The 19,214-nt window shown below is 42.8% G+C and overlaps 1 protein-coding gene across 1 annotated transcript; it reads right to left on the bottom strand.

The window, feature by feature from the left end:
* Nucleotides 1-1,589: 1,589 nt before the first annotated feature.
* On the bottom strand, nucleotides 1,590-18,233 carry cd200r1 (CD200 receptor 1). Its single transcript, XM_002940917.3, has 6 exons — nucleotides 17,847-18,233; nucleotides 13,687-13,998; nucleotides 12,764-13,021; nucleotides 11,375-11,456; nucleotides 4,080-4,128; nucleotides 1,590-2,107 (listed from the first exon to the last, which is right to left on the bottom strand). Exons 1-6 carry the CDS (start codon nucleotides 17,959-17,961, stop codon nucleotides 2,018-2,020), a joined length of 906 nt encoding a protein of 301 aa, XP_002940963.1. The 5' UTR covers nucleotides 17,962-18,233; the 3' UTR covers nucleotides 1,590-2,017.
* Between the last annotated feature and the right edge of the window lie 981 nt (nucleotides 18,234-19,214).

Raw genomic sequence — 19,214 nt, 5'->3', positions numbered from 1 at the left:
TATGGGCACTAACGACAGGCCTGCCCGACTGATTAGTTGGATTAGGGAGCACATCGGCTTATTGATACGGTCCCCGAAGTGACGGACACCTATACCCGTCGTTCTAATTCAATGGTTTGGCCCCAGGGCCAAAAGACTGAATTAGATCGATATCGCCTACCCGTAGGTGGGGATATTGGGAGAAGATCCGCTCACTTGGCAACCTCGCCAAACGAGCGGATCTTAGTGTGTGTGGCCACCTTAATACTAGTGGGCGTATTTTATCAATTTTGGAGTTTGGGAATTTGTTTTTCTAAATCGAATAAACTGGCATATCCAATGGTTGCTTATTTATTAATAAGGAAAACGAATATCCTCAATTTTGGGAAATTTGGGAATACAGTGTGACTCACAAGTTTATTTTGACACTACCACACCTTTTGTTAATGCAACCGTGCTTTTTTTTATGCAACTGCAAAGTTTTTTGCAAAACAAATAATCGGTGAAATGACAAAAAATTCACAAAATGTGGGTACCACACAACTTTTCTTATGCACCTGCGCCGTTTTTGACGCAACCACACTTTTTTGGATGCGACAAAACTTTTTTTTTTACGCTACGGAAACAATTCACCAATGGTGAAATTTGGAATTTTACTACTCACCAATAGTGATGAGCAAATTTGTCCCATTTTGCTGCGCAAAAAAAAATTGCTAATCTTATGGCGAAAAATTAGCAAAACGGGAAAAATTTGCATCAAAATAATTGGCGACAATACTTTTGACGTGCAAAGACAACTATTTTTGGCACAAGACAACTCTTTTGACGCGCAAAGACAATTCTTTTTGGCGCGGGACAACTCTTTTGACGCGTGAGACAATTCTTTTGACACGAGAGACAATTCTTTTGACGCAAGAGACAATTCTTTTTGGCGCGAGACAACTCTTTTGACGCGTGAGACAATTCTTTTGACGCGAGAGACAATTCTTTTGACGCGAGAGACAATTCTTTTGACACGAGAGACAATTCTTTTGACACGAGAGACAACTCTTTTGATGCGTGAGACAATTCTTTTGACACGAGAGACAATTCTTTTGACGCGAGAGACAATTCTATTTGGCGCGAGACAACTCTTTTGACACGAGAGACAATTCTTTTGACGCGTGAGACAATTCTTTTGACACGAGAGACAATTCTTTTGACGCGAGAGACAATTCTTTTGATGCTGGTGACAATTTTTGGATGCACGGCAAATTTTGTCGCCTGTTTCGAGAAAATCCATGGAAATTCGTCGCAAATTCATGCCTAGTGAATTTTTTAACCCATTACTACTCACCAACCATCCAAATGTTCAGCAGATACAAACATGTCTCCCCTCCACTGTTTGAAGTTTAAAAAAATATATATATTTAACCCTATAGTTTCAATCTTTCAAGCTAAAATTGGTTTCTATTTCATTTAATTTGACAAATTCCAATCTCTTTGTGACTTTGCCTACTGATAAAACTTCATCTCTGGCACAAGTGTTAAAACATTTTTGGCACATTTTTCCCTATTTCTAAAAGATGTTTGTCCAAAATATATCTAAAATGATTTCTCTTTGTCAGAACTGGGGAAAATAAAGGAAGATATTTATTATCATTTTGGCTGAAGTTGTCCAAGTGCTATTGAAATGATGGAACTTCAGGGAGAGGCAACATTGCTCCAACCTTGGAAGAAACTTTTAGAAGATTTTATATAGGAAATTCCAACATGGAGATAAACCAGAAGTTAATGAAAGTAGTTTATGTCACCACTTTGGCAACTAACAGGACAAGACTCGACAGCTGTGGTCTCTAATACAGAAATGACTATTTATCGGTGTTTCCATATTCCATCACCATGACAACTAAACTTCAAAGTCATTCCAATACGGGAAACTTTTTGTTCCGTTTCTTATGAGCAAAATTCTGGAATCCCATAGAAAGTCCCGTAATTCTCCCAAAGCAGAACAGCTCTGGAACTCTGTGGAACTGACCGGATCTAGAACTGTCCATGATCAGGGTTCACGTGTGGTCTCAAAGGCAGTGCTGTAGACGGTATTTATTTTCTGGGTGAAGATTGCATACGGTTCCATCTCTTCCTTGTTCTGCAAAGTCAAAAGATTATTTGTGTTAGTGACCTAACGATACACAATGGGCAGTGATGAGAAACTGCAATTTTTTGATGCAACCTCGACTTTTTCCTCACTACAAATTTGCCTTCCTCTTCTGACTCTTTCCAGCTTTCAAATGGGGGTCACTGACCCCGGCAGCCCATAGAGTTTTGCTCTGTGAGGCTACAGTTTTACAATGGTTATTTTTTTTACTTATCTTTCTATTGTGGTCTTTTCCTATTCATATTCCAGTTTCCCATTAGAACCACTGCCTTATAGCTAGGGTACTTCGGACACAAATAACAAAAAATGAAGACCAATTGCAAATTGTCTCAGAAAATCACTCTTTACATGATACTAAACGTCAATTTAAAGGTGAAATTAGTATATACACATACACACAAATCAGCCTATACACACACACACAGGCACTAAGCACTTTGGTAAATTTTCCAACTTGTCTACATGCAAACAGGCAGCTCAGCAGGGACTGCAATGATCCCACATTGTGTTATTTCCTGCAGATTCTACGACATTGGTTTTTACATATTATATGTGAGAAATATGGCAGGTACTAAAATTACTGTCCCCTTTACAAAGAAAGGATTCAGTTTTGTTTTGTTCATCTGATATTATTATTATTAACATGTATTTATAAAGCGCCAACATATCCCGCAGCGCTGTACAATAAGTGGGTTTATACATTGGACATACAGAGTAGCCAATAACTGACACAAGAGGTGAAGAAGGCCCTGCCCAAAAGTGCCCAAAAGTGAGAGATGTAGCACTGGGTATTGCTTTTAGCAGCCTACTGGGGTTACGCTAAACGTAATGAGACTGATCAGTAGAAATATGTCTGTATTACTAGGAAAGTGGCCACACAAACTTCTTTCTATAGAGATAGGGTTCCAAGCCACCCCAAGCCCAACAGGACAGACAGTAGCTAACACTCTAATGTGGCTTTAGGGGCCTAGGAATGGAAAGCCATTTGTCTCAGTCTAAAAGAAAAATGTGGAATTTAAAAATACTTCTTGTCGTAGAGCAAATGCACACAATGGACTTCATTATGAGCAGATCATTAGGAGAGGCTGCAAATGAGCAGAAAAACAAGGCCTGGACAGACTGGGGATGTTTCCTGCGTACATCAGGGTGTGGCCTGGATAGATCAGGGTGTAACCAAGTAGATCAGGGTGTGACCAAGTAGATCAGGGTGTGGCCAAGGTAGATCATGTTGTGGGCAAGGTAGATTAGGGTGTGGCCAGGGCAGATCAGGGTGTGACCAAGGTAGATCAGGATGTGGCCTCAGTAGATCAGGGTGTGGCCTTGGTAGATCAGGGTGTGGCCTGGGTAGATCAGGGCGTGGCCAGGGTAGATCAGGGTGTGGTCACAGTAGATTCAGGTGTTGCCGATATAGATCGGGGTGTGGCCAGGGTAGATCAGGGTGTGACCAAGGTAGATCAGGGTGTCGCCACAGTAGATTCAGGTTGGGCTAATGTAGATCAGGGTGAGGCCAAGGTAGATCAGGGTGTGGCCAAGGTAGATCTACATTTACATGCAGCTGGGCGCCATGACACCCTTATATTTATGCCCCCCTAGGCCTGGGCCTTTGTGGCTTGCCACAAATCCACCTGGACATATCAGAGTGTGGCCGGGGCAGATCAGGGTGTGGCCTATGTAGATCAGGGTGTGGCCTCTGTAGATCAGGGTGTGGCCTCGGTAGATCAGGGCGTGGCCTTGGTAGATCAGGGTGTGGCCTAGGTAGATCAGGGTGTGGCCTGGGTAGGTTAGAGACATGGCCTGTCAGAAAGGGGGGTGGGGGCAGCTTAAAAGTGTAACATATTTGAATATGAAATTCTGAGAAGTATTTATGCACTGTAGGTTGGGCAACCTTTCTAGGGTCACACCATGAATGAAGACCCCATTGCATTTATAGACAGACAGCAGTGTCTCATTGCACTCTAATTACCTGTTCTTCTGTTCCTCCTGCACATTTCAGGCCCCTCCTGTAGTAATATCTGTAAATAAAAATGTAACATTTATATAATTGTCTTTTTATTATTGATTTTTCAATAGGAAATACATTCAATTTCACATACAATATAGGGCATTCTGAGATGTTATTCCTGTTTTCTGATCACAGAATGTTACATTTATTATCATAGCTGCCATTTTGTTTGCCCAACTCTGCTACAAGACTTGGATGTGCCTGCTGGTTGGGATCAGAAGTACCATACTGGGCCATAGGCAGAGCCCTCTTGGGTGTAAAAACTAAGCTGAATCTTTATATTCAGTGATGGACAAATAATTTCGGGTCCCCCTAGGGTGTCATTGCCATCTACATTATGTACGTTTCAGGATCACCCTAGGAATACTGATCCTCACCCTATTACACATATATATATATAGTGCGGGACGATACAGTTATTGCTAAGGCATCATGTTGCTTTCCTGCTAAACAAAGCTTTGATAACCAACGCGGATCTGTAATACAACATTCAGCATCTTCTAAGGGGAAGTTCAGTCGGTCACTGATCATCTGACAATTAAAACCACAGCCACTCACCCACTCTCTTTAACATTAAACTCACACTGTACCTTCTGGGGCACTAAAACATTATATTGCCCAGTCCTGCGCTTAAGGGCAAATGCCCATACCTGGTGCCTCTTACCTTCCAATTTGTTCCTGTATGTTACCCAACCACTTAGATTGTAAGCTCTACAGGGCAGGGACCTCCTTCCTACTGTGTCTCCTACCCCATGGCACTTACTCCCTGTGTATTTATACTTATTTATTGTATTTGTCATTACACTTGTCCTCCCTGTGTGTAATATTGTATATTGTAAGATTGTATAGCGCTGTGTACCTTTGTGGTGCTTTAAAAATATGTTATACATACATACATACATACATACATACAACCAGTTACTGGGTTGGTTTAACTCCCTTCCTTTATGGTTAGTTGTGAGCTTAGTTTAACCTCAGTTTTAATTAAAGAACTCGACCCTGCAGCCTCCCTGATGTTTTCCTGCTTCAGCTTGTAACTTTAGCAGGATTCTGAGCAACAATATAGTGCAATTCATCATGTTTTCTCTCACAGTGAGTCCCTCCCAGAGTTACAGTATCTTTGCACCCACAGATAGATGTCAATATTGTGCCCACTGAAAGCAAACATCAATACCCTAATACACAGTGCCGGGCCTAGCCTGCCGAGCGCCACCTTGCCCACCACACAACCTGCCCCAGATTTTATCCTAATTTTTGCCTCTCGATGCCATTTTAACTAGAGATGCTGAGAGGATCAGTTAGATTAGGTGCAATATAAACATTAGCAAATAACTGAAATACCCCTGACTCATGCTGCCTCACTAAGAATACAGGCCTCAGTTGGCTCAGCTCTTATGCCTCTCTTTGAGCAGGAAGTTGTGCGCAGACTTCCTGTTTGTTGCTGTGGGGAACTCAGGCTTTTAGTGAGCGACCACATTGTCAGCTTTGTGGGCAGGGACTTTCCCCAGGTGATGTGGTTACATGGGAGGTGCACTGCAAATGTCATGGGGAGCAAAGTCAAGCAGTGACAAACATGGAATGTTGGTGAAAGGGTGACATTTACCTTTAAATACAGGGGTTGGTAGCCAGGGTCGGACTGGGCCGCCGGGACACCGGGAAAAATCCCGGTGGGCCCCGGCGGCCCAGACCCGACCCTTGCCGGCGCTCCCCCTCTCGAACGCTCCTCCCCTGACACGTCAAATTTATGCGCCCGGGGAGGACGTTGGGTGGGGGCCCTGTGAGGGGGGCCCCTACAGGGGGGGGATTTGGGGATGCGCCCGAATGAGTGCACTTGAAGGTCCCCCGGGACGGGAGTCCCGGTGGGCCCTTCACAGCCCAGTCCGACCCTGTTGGTAGCACTAGGTAAGTACCTAATATATAGAGGCAGAGACAGGGGAAAGTGTTGGAAGGGTTACTGTCTGCTCTGCTCTCATTTCCCTACAGAAATAGGGGTTGGTAGCACTAGGTAGGTACCTAATATATAGAGGCAGAGACAGGGGAAAGTGTTGGAAGGGTTACTGTCTGCTCTGCTCTCATTTCCCTACAGAAATAGGGGTTGGTAGCACTAGGTAGGTACCTAATATATAGGGGCAGAGACAGGGGAAAGTGTTGGAAGGGTTACTGCCTGCCCTGCTCTCATTTCCCTACAGAAATAGGGGTTGGTAGCACTAGGTAGGTACCTAATATATAGGGGCAGAGACAGGGGAAAGTGTTGGAAGGGTTACTGCCTGCCCTGCTCTCATTTCCCTACAGAAATAGGGGTTGGTAGCACTAGGTAGGTACCTAATATATAGGGGCAGAGACAGGGGAAAGTGTTGGAAGGGTTACTGTCTGCTCTGCTCTCATTTCCCTACAGAAATAGGGGTTGGTAGCACTAGGTAGGTACCTAATATATAGGGGCAGAGACAGGGGAAAGTGTTGGAAGGGTTACTGTCTGCCCTGCTCTCATTTCCCTACAGAAATAGGGGTTGGTAGCACTAGGTAGGTACCTAATATATAGGGGCAGAGACAGGGGAAAGTGTTGGAAGGGTTACTGCCTGCCCTGCTCTCATTTCCCTACAGAAATAGGGGTTGGTAGCACTAGGTAGGTACCTAATATATAGGGGCAGAGACAGGGGAAAGTGTTGGAAGGGTTACTGCCTGCCCTGCTCTCATTTCCCTACAGAAATAGGGGTTGGTAGCACTAGGTAGGTACCTAATATATAGGGACAGAGACAGGGGAAAGTGTTGGAAGGGTTACTGTCTGCCCTGCTCTCATTTCCCTACAGAAATAGGAGTTGGTAGCACTGGGTAGGTACCTAATATTTAGGGGCAGAGACAGGGGAAAGTGTTGGAAGGGTTACTGCCTGCCCTGCTCTCATTTCCCTACAGAAATAGGAGTTGGTAGCACTAGGTAGGTACCTAATATATAGGGACAGAGACAGGGGAAAGTGTTGGAAGGGTTACTGCCTGCCCTGCTCTCATTTCCCTACAGAAATAGGGGTCGGTAGCACTAGGTAGGTACCTAATATAAAGGGGCAGAGACAGGGGAAAGTGTTGGAAGGGTTACTGCCTGCCCTGCTCTCATTTCCCTACAGAAATAGGGGTTGGTAGCACTAGGTAGGTACCTAATATATAGGGGCAGAGACAGGGGAAAGTGTTGGAAGGGTTACTGCCTGCCCTGCTCCCATTTCCCTACAGAAATAGGGGTTGGTAGCACTAGGGAGGTACCTAATATATAGGGGCAGAGACAGGGGAAAGTGTTGGAAGGGTTACTGCCTGCCCTGCTCCCATTTCCCTACAGAAATAGGGGTTGGTAGCACTAGGTAGGTACCTAATATATAGGGGAAGAGACAGGGGAAGTGTTGGAAGGGTTACTGCCTGCCCTGCTCTCATTTCCCTACAGAAATAGGGGTTGGTAGCACTAGGTAGGTACCTAATATATAGGGGCAGAGACAGGGGAAAGTGTTGGAAGGGTTACTGCCTGCCCTGCTCTCATTTCCCTACAGAAATAGGGGTTGGTAGCACTAGGTAGGTACCTAATATATAGGGGCAGAGACAGGGGAAAGTGTTGGAAGGGTTACTGCCTGCCCTGCTCCCATTTACCTACAGAAATAGGGGTCGGTAGCACTAGGTAGGTACCTAATATATAGGGGCAGAGACAGGGGAAAGTGTTGGAAGGGTTACTGCCTGCCCTGCTCTCATTTCCCCTTCAGGGATCAGTAACGTTAGTAACAGTAGATGGGTGACTAATGCATTTTTAAAGAGGAAGCCAAAGCCTGGTCCCGCATCCCACACACCCTTGATAAAACAAGGTTTCACAGCAATTCAGCTAAGTTCATGTTAGGGAAGCTCATCTCACCCTAATATACACTTTCAGTGTGATGCAGACAGTTAAGGGCTTATTTAGCAATTTTCAAGTTTGTGAATTTGAGTTTGTTTTTAAAATTTGAATTACATTCAAGTTTACGGTTTTTTCGCACTTAATAAATACCAGACATTCAAGTTTTTGAACCATTATTCGAATTCCAGTTTTTTTTAGTGCAAAAAAAAACCTCAAACATTGATAAATCTCCCCTTATGTGCTCATTTACTAATACTCTAACATTTCTCATTTTTTTATTTGTAAAAATTCGAACTGGAAAAGTCATGAAGATCCCAAATTTTTCGACTTGCCGCAACTTTTTCAAATTGTCATACAAAAAAACAGCGTCAAAAATCTGAAACCTCTTAAGTTTCAAAGCAAAAGAAGGATCTTCCAGGGAATTGACTTCTACATGATCTCAGCAAGTTTCAGCTGGTGAGTTGTTGGATTTGGATTTTTTGCCGTTTGGACGCATAGTAAATCTCGAAAAAGTTGCAAATTTATGGGGCATATTTACTAAATAATTTTGAGATAAATTAGTATTTTTTTCTAAATTATAGAACGTTTCAGAATGTAAAATTCCACAAGTTTTTTGTGGATTTCCGTAAATTTCCATGAAAAAAAATCATATTTTGCGCAAAGAATACGAATGTGCAGTTTACAAACTTTTCGGCCCGAAAATGTCACAACTTTCAGAATGTAATTGTGATATTTTCGTACGAAAGATACAAGCATTGTCGAGCCATTTTAGAACTACAGAAATGATTGTGTTACTCCGAATTTATACCATATCGAGTTTTAAGGCCAGAAAAAAACGCATTTTATTAGGTAACTACGTGTTAAAAAATTGCCCCCTTTTTTTTAAAACTGATTTTTTTTGCTCTGTACCCCCCCAATAAGTCTGATTACTGATATCCAATAACAAGTGGGAGAAACACCCCCCCCCCCCCCATTAGAACTGAAAATGCTACATTTATTTCAACCCAAGCAATTTAGCACATTCAAATCTCAAATCTCTCTAAATCCAATAGTCACACTTCCCCTATGAAAAACATTTAAATATAAAAAAAATTGAAATAAAAATGTAATTTTCTTGCATTTCCTGCCATTGAGTTCTTCCCATCTGAGCAGCTTTGTAAATAAGCAACTGAGGAAAAAATTCTTGCTCGTGAAAAAAACTCGATCAGGTTTAATTGCCAGAATTCAACATTTGAAAATGAAGAAATCTCCCTCCTGGTTTTGCTTTTATACTTTAGAATGTTTCATTGAGACTCTGCCCCCCCCCCCCCCCCGCCGTGTTTCTATGGAAATGGTTTCTAATTACCCCATAATAAATGGGTCAGTATTTTATAGTGATATTTTCATATTTTGTCTCATTTTTTGTTTCTGAAGAAATACACTTGTCCTACTTACTGCAGTGAAACCTCAGTCCTTCCTACTTACTGGCACAACACGTGCGGTCAGGGAGTTGTGCTACTTACACATACACTTACTCACAACCCAGTTAGCTGGAGCTACTAGGGGCCCTAGAGATTAAATCAACATCATAAATGTAAAAAATATGGAGGAAAAGTTCAAGAATATATTGTTCTAAATTATTGTCTAAATTGTTGTATGGTAAAAAGGAGCAACATAAGAGCATAACAAATAATTTTAGTTTACACTGTCCCATATCCTTCTAATAAAGCAGTTTAATTGCACTGCAATCATTTAACCATTAAATAAACCAAATAGGGCTGTTCTGCCCCCAATAAGGGGTAATTATATCTTAGTTGGGATCAAGTACAGGTACTGTTTTATTATTACAGAGAAAAAGGAAATCAATTTTAAAAAATTCAATTATTTGATTATAATGGAGTCTATGGGAGATGGTAATTATTTAATCTGGAGCTTTCTGGATAACAGATCCCATACCTGTAATTCATATTTTAAAAAATGATTCCCATTTTCTCTGTAATAATAAAACAGTACCTGTACTTGATCCCAACTAAGATATAATTACCCCTTATTGGGGGCAGAACAGTCCTATTTGGTTTATTTAATGGTTAAATGATTCCCTTTTCTCTGTAATAATAAAACAGTACCTGTACTTGATCCCAACTAAGATATAATTACCCCTTATTGGGGGCAGAACAGTCCTATTTGGTTTATTTAATGGTTAAATGATTCCCTTTTCTCTGTAATAATAAAACAGTACCTGTACTTGATCCCAACTAAGATATAATTACCCCTTATTGGGGGCAGAACAGCCCTACTGGGTTTATTTAATGGTTAAATGATTCCCTTTTCTCTGTAATAATAAAACAGTACCTGTACTTGATCCCAACTAAGATATAATTACCCCTTATTGGGGCAGAACAGCCCTATTGGGTTTATTTCATGGTTAAATGATTCCCTTTTCTCTGTAATAATAAAACAGTACCTGTACTTGATCCCAACTAAGATATAATTACCCCTTATTGGGGCAGAACAGCCCTATTGGGTTTATTTCATGGTTAAATGATTCCCTTTTCTCTGTAATAATAAAACAGTACCTGTACTTGATCCCAACTAAGATATAATTACCCCTTATTGGGGGCAGAACAGTCATATTGGGTTAAAAAACCCAATTAAAAAACCCACATTAAAAAATGTTTAACTTTTTTGTAGGCAATTTATGGTGATCTAATTTACAGAAAGATCTCTTATCCGGAAAACTCCAGTTCCCTAATATTCTGGATAACAGGTCCCATACTTATACAGTCATTTTGAATCATAAGTCAGCGCCAAACAGCGGAAAATGTTACTTTGTACCTTATCAGTGCTTACATGGGGGCAAAAGTTGTAGGTAAAAACCAACTTAGCTACTCTTTGTGCTGCCATCATCTGCCTCAAATTGCTGCCCTCCTTATTTGTTAGAGAAAAAGGACAACAAATACCCATTATATGTCCTTATTTTGAAAAGCGTGAGAATTACTTGTGGTTAGGCAAGTCGCATAACTGTCAGTTCTTTCTGCCGTTCCTTATAAGGCAACAGGAAGTTATTGTAAAATAAATGTCTAATAAATAAAAACATGTAATAATAAAAACATGATGTATTGAAATCTTTTGTATAATAAAAATAATAGACCTGCTACTTTGAAATCAGATCAAATTAATAATGGCCACAGGGTTCCTTGAGCTGGTTATTCAGTGTGATCATTCTATAATTATCTGGTGTAAAGAGAACTACACTGTACACATGGGGTGGGGGGGTGGGGGGTTCGGACATGAATAAAGCCCCAAAGGAGGCAAATTGAAGTTCATGGCCTAAATTCTGAGCTGTTTGAGTAGACAGGAGATAATGAGCATTCACATACACATGTTAGTTTCATGAAGTTCTTATATAAAATACCTGATTTGTCTTCGTTTCCAGCGCAAAATCAGTCCCACAATAAGCACAATGATGAGGGGGATTGTTACGAATTTCCACATATCTAGAGGAAAAGTGAAAGACAGTCAGACTCACCAAATGCAATTTTCTACCATCAGATGTGTTTTACATGAACGATTGGCGCACAGGTTGTATGTCTGGATTTTGTATGATTATTCCACAACCATGAAGCGGGCAAATAAGCACAGCAATCAATGCCACCCCGTAAATGTTATATGGATCAGCATGAAAGAATGGAATTATCCCAACTGCCAATCATATTCACCACAGGGTAATCCTAAATAGGAAACTGCCATTTTAAGAATTAAGGGCCGCCCCCTGGGATCATAGGAGTCACAGTGCACACAAACAAGCCAAGGCACACATACATGCTAGGCCCCATCAGCCAATGAATGGGCAGAGTTCTGCCTTTTGCTCCCACACTACTTCCTGTTACAGTTAGAGCTGCATCACTTCCTGTCAGCTGATCTCTGAGGGAGCACACAGCCCATCACTAAATGGCGGCTCAAGGGAAAGGATGTAAAAGGGCAATATTTACTGATATATATATTCCAGTTTGGGGAGATTCTTTAATAGGCCACTTAATATAATATAAACTGTCTGTTGGTTATGTATTCATTCTGGGGGGATAGTTTCCCTTTAAACACAGTCATTTCTGATACTAATCTGTAACATACACTAATGCCCTTCTCTTATTTTTGTGCTTGGACAACGTGTTTGTTTGCTTGTTGCCATTACCAGTTGGGACATTAGCTTTCCCATAGTAACTTGGATGTGCCCAATTGCTTTTTACTCAGAGTTCAAGCCTATTTCAGGGATGTCTCACCCAACAAAGGGCATATCTCTAATGTTAAGGTGGCCACACACGTGGCGATTTTCGATCCAATCCGCCACTAACGTTCAGGGCTGAAACGGCAGATATGGAGGTAGAAACAATAGGACTTCTACCTCCTTCTGCCGATTCAGCCCTGAAGGCAGATTTTGCTCAGGTGCCTTCTATGGCGCCCGATCAAAATCTTTTAACCCGCCTGATCGGCGAGTCGACCGATATCAGCAGCCTCCTGCGATATTGGTTGCCTCGCCGACTTGCCATACACGCACCTAATATCATATGGAACTAGGTTTTAGTAGACTTTGTGACATAGTAGCATACGACAAAGTAAACATATGAGCATAGGTGTTACTAGTTTACCAGTGTATGTGCATAGAGATATTTATTATATATTATAAGGATATAATTTACAGTCTGGGTTCATTGGGTCACTGGGATATTACTAGACTATAGAATATACAGATATAAAATTCCAGACCCCAGAGGAACAATTATCATCCTTGATATATTTCACATACCCGAGCCGGCGGTGCTGATGGAGGTGCGGTAAGGCTGTGGGAATGTGGGGTGGGACACTATACAAGTCACTTGGGTGACATTGCTGCTGGTTGCAGTGTAAGTGCTGCTAACTGTCCAGCTCCTATCTGGCTCCATTGCTCTGTTTGTACTGATGGAACCTTCTGGGATCCATGAGATATTTGCCGCTGGGTTCCCCCCATGTGCCCGGCACTCAGGAACCCCAAGCTTGTTTAGCTCCAACGTCACGGAAGGCTGAACTGAAAATAACAGAAAAATAAAGGAGAAGTATAGTACATTAATATACTGACAGCCAAAGGCATTTGTGATCTGTTTAACTATTATTCCCTGTCTGAATAATATAAGGCTATCAGATTATCTCCATATTGCAGGGAAATATAAAATCCAAATTGCACGACTAGGTCACAGGTATCTTCCATTAACCTGTGAGTTCCATTATATGTATGCAATGCAGCACATACACTGAAGGGGGCACCTATTAGTGGGCTATTCGGGAAGCACAAAGAATTGCACCTATGAGCAGAAGAAACCATTCTGGTGCATAGTAGGCAAAACAAGGCAACTGTTTTTGCACCTTGTCCCCCCCCCCATTGGAAATGAACCCTTTCTTATCAAAACTAAGCTGCTGCTTTATCTGTGATCAAAATGTTTCATAAATGTAAGGTTCACTTTGGCTGCTTTTCCAAACCACATACATGGAAACTGGGTGCCAGCAGACACAGCCATTTTGATCACTGCAGTTCTTCTTGAGAAAATACCCTGGGCTGGGGTGGTTTAGTAAACAGGAGCACAATAGTATCAGGTAAGCGATTATAATCAGAGTAGCGCTCTCCTCACCATTTGTAACAGGGAATATAAAACAGGATCAGTAAAACGCCTATACAGTATAATGGAGCACACTCACCTAAAACATCTAATAAAACAGAGGTGAAGAAGTTCCCAAGGGGATTTGCAGTCTCACAGGTGTAGTTGCCTTGGTCTGTTACTGCCGTATTCTCTATCCTGAGGGACGTATTCTCCTGCCTCATCCTCTCACTGCAGTTGTTGCGGTTGGTCAGGTTTTCCCAGTTCAGTGCCAGGGTGCAGTGAGAGTTATCCAGTAGCTGCACCTTCCATGTGACCATCACTAATTGGTCCCCAGGATCCTGCCGACACCTCAGTACTGTAGAACTGCCGGCCCAGACCCGCACTGACTCTGTCACTAACACTGGCGGTTCTGCAAAACAGAAAGGCAGTGAGTGGGGTAAGTATGTTATTTGCCATAGTGTTGATGTATTGACCCATTCTCCCAAAACCTGTCTCTTCAACCAACAGACATGTCGCCCTCCAGTAACAACAGTATAAATCTGAAGTTAAAGAAAATGGTAAAGACTAATTGTAGTTTTTTTAAGAAACAGGTCAGTCTTTGTTGGGGTGTGGGCCTTAATTCTTTTTATGGATTTCTGCTGGTATCACTTGCTATTTACACTGGTTGGAGCTGGGAAGTCATCATTGCCTGCCTTGTGTGGAACCAAATATACCAAGGGGCATTCATTTATTCCTCTGCTGTAATGGCAGCCATGTTGTTGAATCCCCCAATTAAAGAGGTAGTAATGAGTCATTGATTAGTGGTGATCAAAAATGGGTTACACTGCTATACAGCAAAAATGGAGTAGAGAAATATAATTATTAAACAGTATAAATCAGTATATCCAATGAGCAGTTCAGTTAGTGATCAAAAGAGAACCACAGAAAGAACCAGAATTTAAAGCAATACTGACATGGGAAAACATGTTTTTTTCAAACCCCATCAGTTAATAGAGCTTCTCCAGCAGAATCCTGCATTGTTATCTGTTTTTCCCATGGGGCTAGCCATATTCTTCATTTCCCACTTTTCAGTCTCACTTTACTGCTGCGCTGCAAGTTAGAGTGATATCCCCCCCTCCCCCCCAGCAGCCGATCAGCAGAACAATGGGAAGGGAGCAAGATAGCAACTCCCAGTAGGTATCAGAATAGCACTCAATAGTAAGAAATCCAAGTCTGGCTTGGGACTCCTCCAGTTACATGGGAGTAGGAGAAACAATAGGTTAACTGAAAGCAGTTCTAATGTGTAGCGCTGGCTCCTTCTGAAAGCTCAGACTCAGGCACACTTTACTGCTGCGCTGCAAGTTGGAGTGATATCCCCCCCCCTCCCCCCCAGCAGCCGATCAGCAGAACAATGGGAAGGGAGCAAGATAGCAGCTCCCAGTAGGTATCAGAATAGCACTCAGTAGTAAGAAATCTAAGTCCGGCTTGGGACTCCTCCAGTTACATGGGAGTAGGAGAAACAATAGGTTAGCTGAAAGCAGTTCTAATGTGTAGCACTGGCTCCTTCTGAAAGCTCAGACTCAGGCACACTTTACTGCTGCGCTGCAAGTTGGAGTGATATCCCCCCCCTCACCCCCAGCAGCCGATCAGCAGAACAATGGGAAGGGAGCAAGATAGCAGCTCCCTGACAAGTCTGCTAAGGGCTCTGGTACACGGGGAGATTAGTCGCCCGCGGCAAAACTCCCTGCTCGCGGGCGACTAATCTCCCCGAGTTGCCTTCCCTCTGCCATCCCACCGGCGAACATGTAAGTCGCCGGCGGGATGGCAGACGCGGCGGCGCGATTTCGCGCAAATCGCCGAAAAAGACTCGCGAGGCTTTTTCGGCGATTTCCCGAAATCGCCTCGCCGCGTCTGCCATCCCGCCGGCGACTTACATGTTCGCCGGTGGGATGGCAGAGGGAAGGCAACTCGGGGAGATTAGTCGCCCGCGAGCAGGGAGTTTTGCCGCGGGCGACTAATCTCCCCGTGTACCAGAGCCCTTAAGGATTCAGCAGCCTGAACTGATAGTACCTCCATGGGTTAATAGCATTGCTGATACTGTCTTGAATTCTGGTGATTGGGTAAACAAGCAAAATTGCATATACTGCTCCACAATAATTTAGGGTGGCTTCTCGTGCCCATAATGTGGCATTAGCCTTATTTAGCTTGTACGGTAAATGAGATATAGATATACACACACACAGTATGCACTTGTAAATAATGATGCATTACTTTCTATGAAAAATAACTCCAGATCCTAAATGCACTATACAGTGAGGGGCAGAAGTTGTGGCACCCAAAATACATTGAATACAGTGAGAGACTGAGGGTCGTGGCATTACAAATACATTAAATACAGTGAGAGACTGAGGGTCGTGGCACCACAAATACATTAAATACAGTGAGAGACTGAGGGTAGTGGTACCACAAATACATTAAATACAGTGAGAGACTGAGGGTCATGGCACCACAAATGTTCCCCAAAGTTCCAGCTTTGTACTGTTTACTGGACCTGTTCTTAATTTCTTTTCCCAAATTTCTTGACCAGTCATGTGACTTACTCAACCATGTTTTAACAATGCCAGTGACATCATATTGCTTATTTGTTTATCCAGTGCCATTAATTTGAGTTCCATCATTTAAGTGGTTAAGCTCATCAGTCTCCATAAGATTCTTGGTAACATACAGGAGCTTCCCCTTTCTCTAGGTTTGTTATTTGTACCAATGTGTGGCATGACTGCTGGGTCTTCTCTAGTCACCTGATAATCTGCCCGCCATTTGTACACCAAACCCTAGCACCAGGCAACCAACACTAGTTTGGCCCATGGCACCCAAGAGAAGGTACAAGATATGCAAGATGATAAAGCTTTATGAGATGAGAGTATAATAAAGATTTTTTCTTTTTAACTTTTTCAATGGGCTGTCTTTTGGATTTCCAGGGTGCCCCCCTTTTTTCCTCTTTTTGTTTTTGCATTAACGGCTTGTCCTCTGAGGGTTCGGGTTCGAGCACCTGGATTACCCTTTTTACCTTGGTGAGTTCTCTACGGCTTATGGATGAAAAATTGCTACATACAACTGTTTGTTTATGAGTTCTGTGAAACAAAATAAATATCCCAGGCGTTGCTTGAGGAAGTGGTGACCCAGCCACAAAATAAACTGAGCCCTAATGCTTTGGTGGCCATACACAATACAATGACAATCTTTCCCATGATCATTGGAAGTAGGAAATATCGTTGGGCCACTCTACTTACGTTAAGAGCTGAATCGTCAGATATGCAGGTAAAAATAAAGGAATTCTTTCCCCCTATCTGATGATTCAGCATTAATGTTATGATGTTTGGGCAACTTCAAAGGTGCACAATCAAAATTTTCAGTCCTGCCTGATCAACAGGACAACTGATATACAGGGCTTTTACCAATATTGCTTGCCTCATTTCCCACCATAATATCGGTGCGTGTATGGCCACCTTTCTCTTCCTCTCCTCTTTTTATGGGATTTCAGCAATGCAATGTGCTAGAGTCTAGGGCTTCTAGAAGAATAGTTCAAATTATTTTACGTTCTTCCTTTGAAGTCAGGTTCTTGTACTGGATTTAGGGACAGGGCACCTTGAGATCATCCTATAATACGGCACAGACAGCTATATTCAAAAAGAGCGGACAAAAGGGAACCCCTCTAAATTACTTCTGTATGTGATTCTACACTCGCATAGCACATTTCCTATAGTTTTACATGCAGTTGCGGCTGAGAGCATTATTCCTTTGTCCCTGTCTGCACTATGGTTCTGACTAGCCATATGTGTTTATAGGCCTAGTAAACAGACTGCATCTGCAATACAGAGTTGTTGTTAGATATGAAAGCTCTAGTCCCATTAACATAACTAAAGCCTCAAGGGTACAAGTGCAGTGGTGTAACTTGGTCGCTCCAGGCCTCCCTGCAGAAAATTCCTCTATCCCCCCTCTTGCTCCGCACCTCACTGCCCGACTGTGCCACCATATTTAAAGGTAGGAGAAAGGGGGACTATGGTACAGCAGAACCCATAATCCGGGCCCCCCTGTTGCCCAGAGTGTATACATAGTTACTCCACTGTACAAGCACTAAATTTGCACCAGGCCCCCTCACCTGCTCCCATTCCCATGCCTGCGATTTACTGCTCCTACTGCTCCCCTGAAATAATATAATCCCTTAAATATATGTATATATATATATACCAGTAAGTGATGCAAATCAGGGAAACTTACCTGCTCTGATCATACAAGGCATAAGCCCCAGGGCTAGCAGCAAGCATGTCCTCCCCAAGTTGTACATAGTCCGTCTCATGTTCCTCAGTGATTCAGCCACTCCCCAATGTCCCATACACAGCAGGGCGCAGTCATGGTGCAAGTAACTCTGTATTCACTGAGCCCCAGAGCTGAGACGCAGCTCTTCCAAATCTGTAACTATTGTTCTACTAGAGAGGAGTTCCTAGTTTCAGCCTGAGCTGCAAATATAGATTTCCTGTCCTCTCATGTGAAAGTAGCACTGGGGAAATAGGTAACTTTAAGTATAGAATGTGCCTCATATTCATAATATCATTTTCCCACAGTTATTTATACTGAAAGGTGGCTGCCATATTGCATACAGATATATAGAATCATTGGGGTAACAGTCACCCCGCTATAGTTCCAGGGGTACCCAGGGCACAAATAAGCACTCACCCCAAATCCCCCCCTAACTGGCCTTCAGGCTGGGCCCCCTTAGCCCATAACAAGGTTACAGATATATAGAAACATTGGGGTAACAGTCACCCTGCTATAGTTCCAGGGGTACCCAGGGCACAAATAAGCACTCACCCCAAATTCCCCCCTAACTGGCCTTCAGGCTGGGCCCCCTTAGCCCATAACAAGGTTACAGATATATAGAAACATTGGGGTAACAGTCACCCTGCTATAGTTCCAGGGGTACCCAGGGCACAAATAAGCACTCACCCCAAATCCCCCCCTAACTGGCCTTCAGGCTGGGCCCCCTTAGCCCATAACAAGGTTACAGATATATAGAAACACTGGGGTAACAGTCACCCTGCTATAGTTCCAGGGGTACCCAGCCTATAGTAGTCCCACAGCTGATTACAACGCACAAGGATTCTTTTGGAATCTATTTTGTTTTTCGCTCCCTTCCCCGGTCACAGCAGTCACCTACTCCTTTGCATCACAATTAGTTAACCCCTGCCGGTGGAAAGGAAATAAATGTACTTGAACCTCACAAAGCAGGTAGTGTTGGGTAGTGTTGGGAGTGGAATTGGGTGAAACAGGGTTTGGCCAGTAAGTTAAAGGGTGAAGCCATAATGCCCCCAAAACTATAAAAATGGTGACCAGCATAATTATGGGTAGCTCTGTTGGAGGGTTTTCCCTATCCAGTTCCCACTTAAGTAGCAGATTTACCAACACATTTTTCTTGAATCATCCCATTTTAGCATTTACCCAAAGAATGCCCAGAATCCCACTTAGATTTGCTCCAAGGCCTAAAATGCACCCAAAATGACCTCCTATATAGAAAGTGTTGACCAGAGCTGAGAACCTGACTGTGGATGTGACCAAGGCTGTAACAGGGCTTGGCCGGGGGTACTTAGA

This window comes from Xenopus tropicalis, chromosome 2 (genome assembly GCF_000004195.4).
Source record: "Xenopus tropicalis strain Nigerian chromosome 2, UCB_Xtro_10.0, whole genome shotgun sequence".
NCBI classification, from domain to species: domain Eukaryota; kingdom Metazoa; phylum Chordata; class Amphibia; order Anura; family Pipidae; genus Xenopus; species Xenopus tropicalis.
The sequence above is the reverse complement of the archived record's forward strand: the minus strand, read 5'-3'. Positions and strand labels throughout refer to the sequence as shown.

Excerpts from the sequence above, each read along its gene's own strand:
- cd200r1 (XM_002940917.3), bottom strand. The coding sequence starts at position 17,961 with ATGGGACATTGGGGAGTGGCTGAATCACTGAGGAACATGAGACGGACT. Across the intron at positions 13,999-17,846 it reads GCCTTGTATGATCAGAGCAG|AACCGCCAGTGTTAGTGACA; the intron begins GTAAGTTTCCCT and ends TCTGTTTTGCAG. Across the intron at positions 11,457-12,763 it reads CATCAGCACCGCCGGCTCGG|ATATGTGGAAATTCGTAACA; the intron begins GTATGTGAAATA and ends CTTTTCCTCTAG.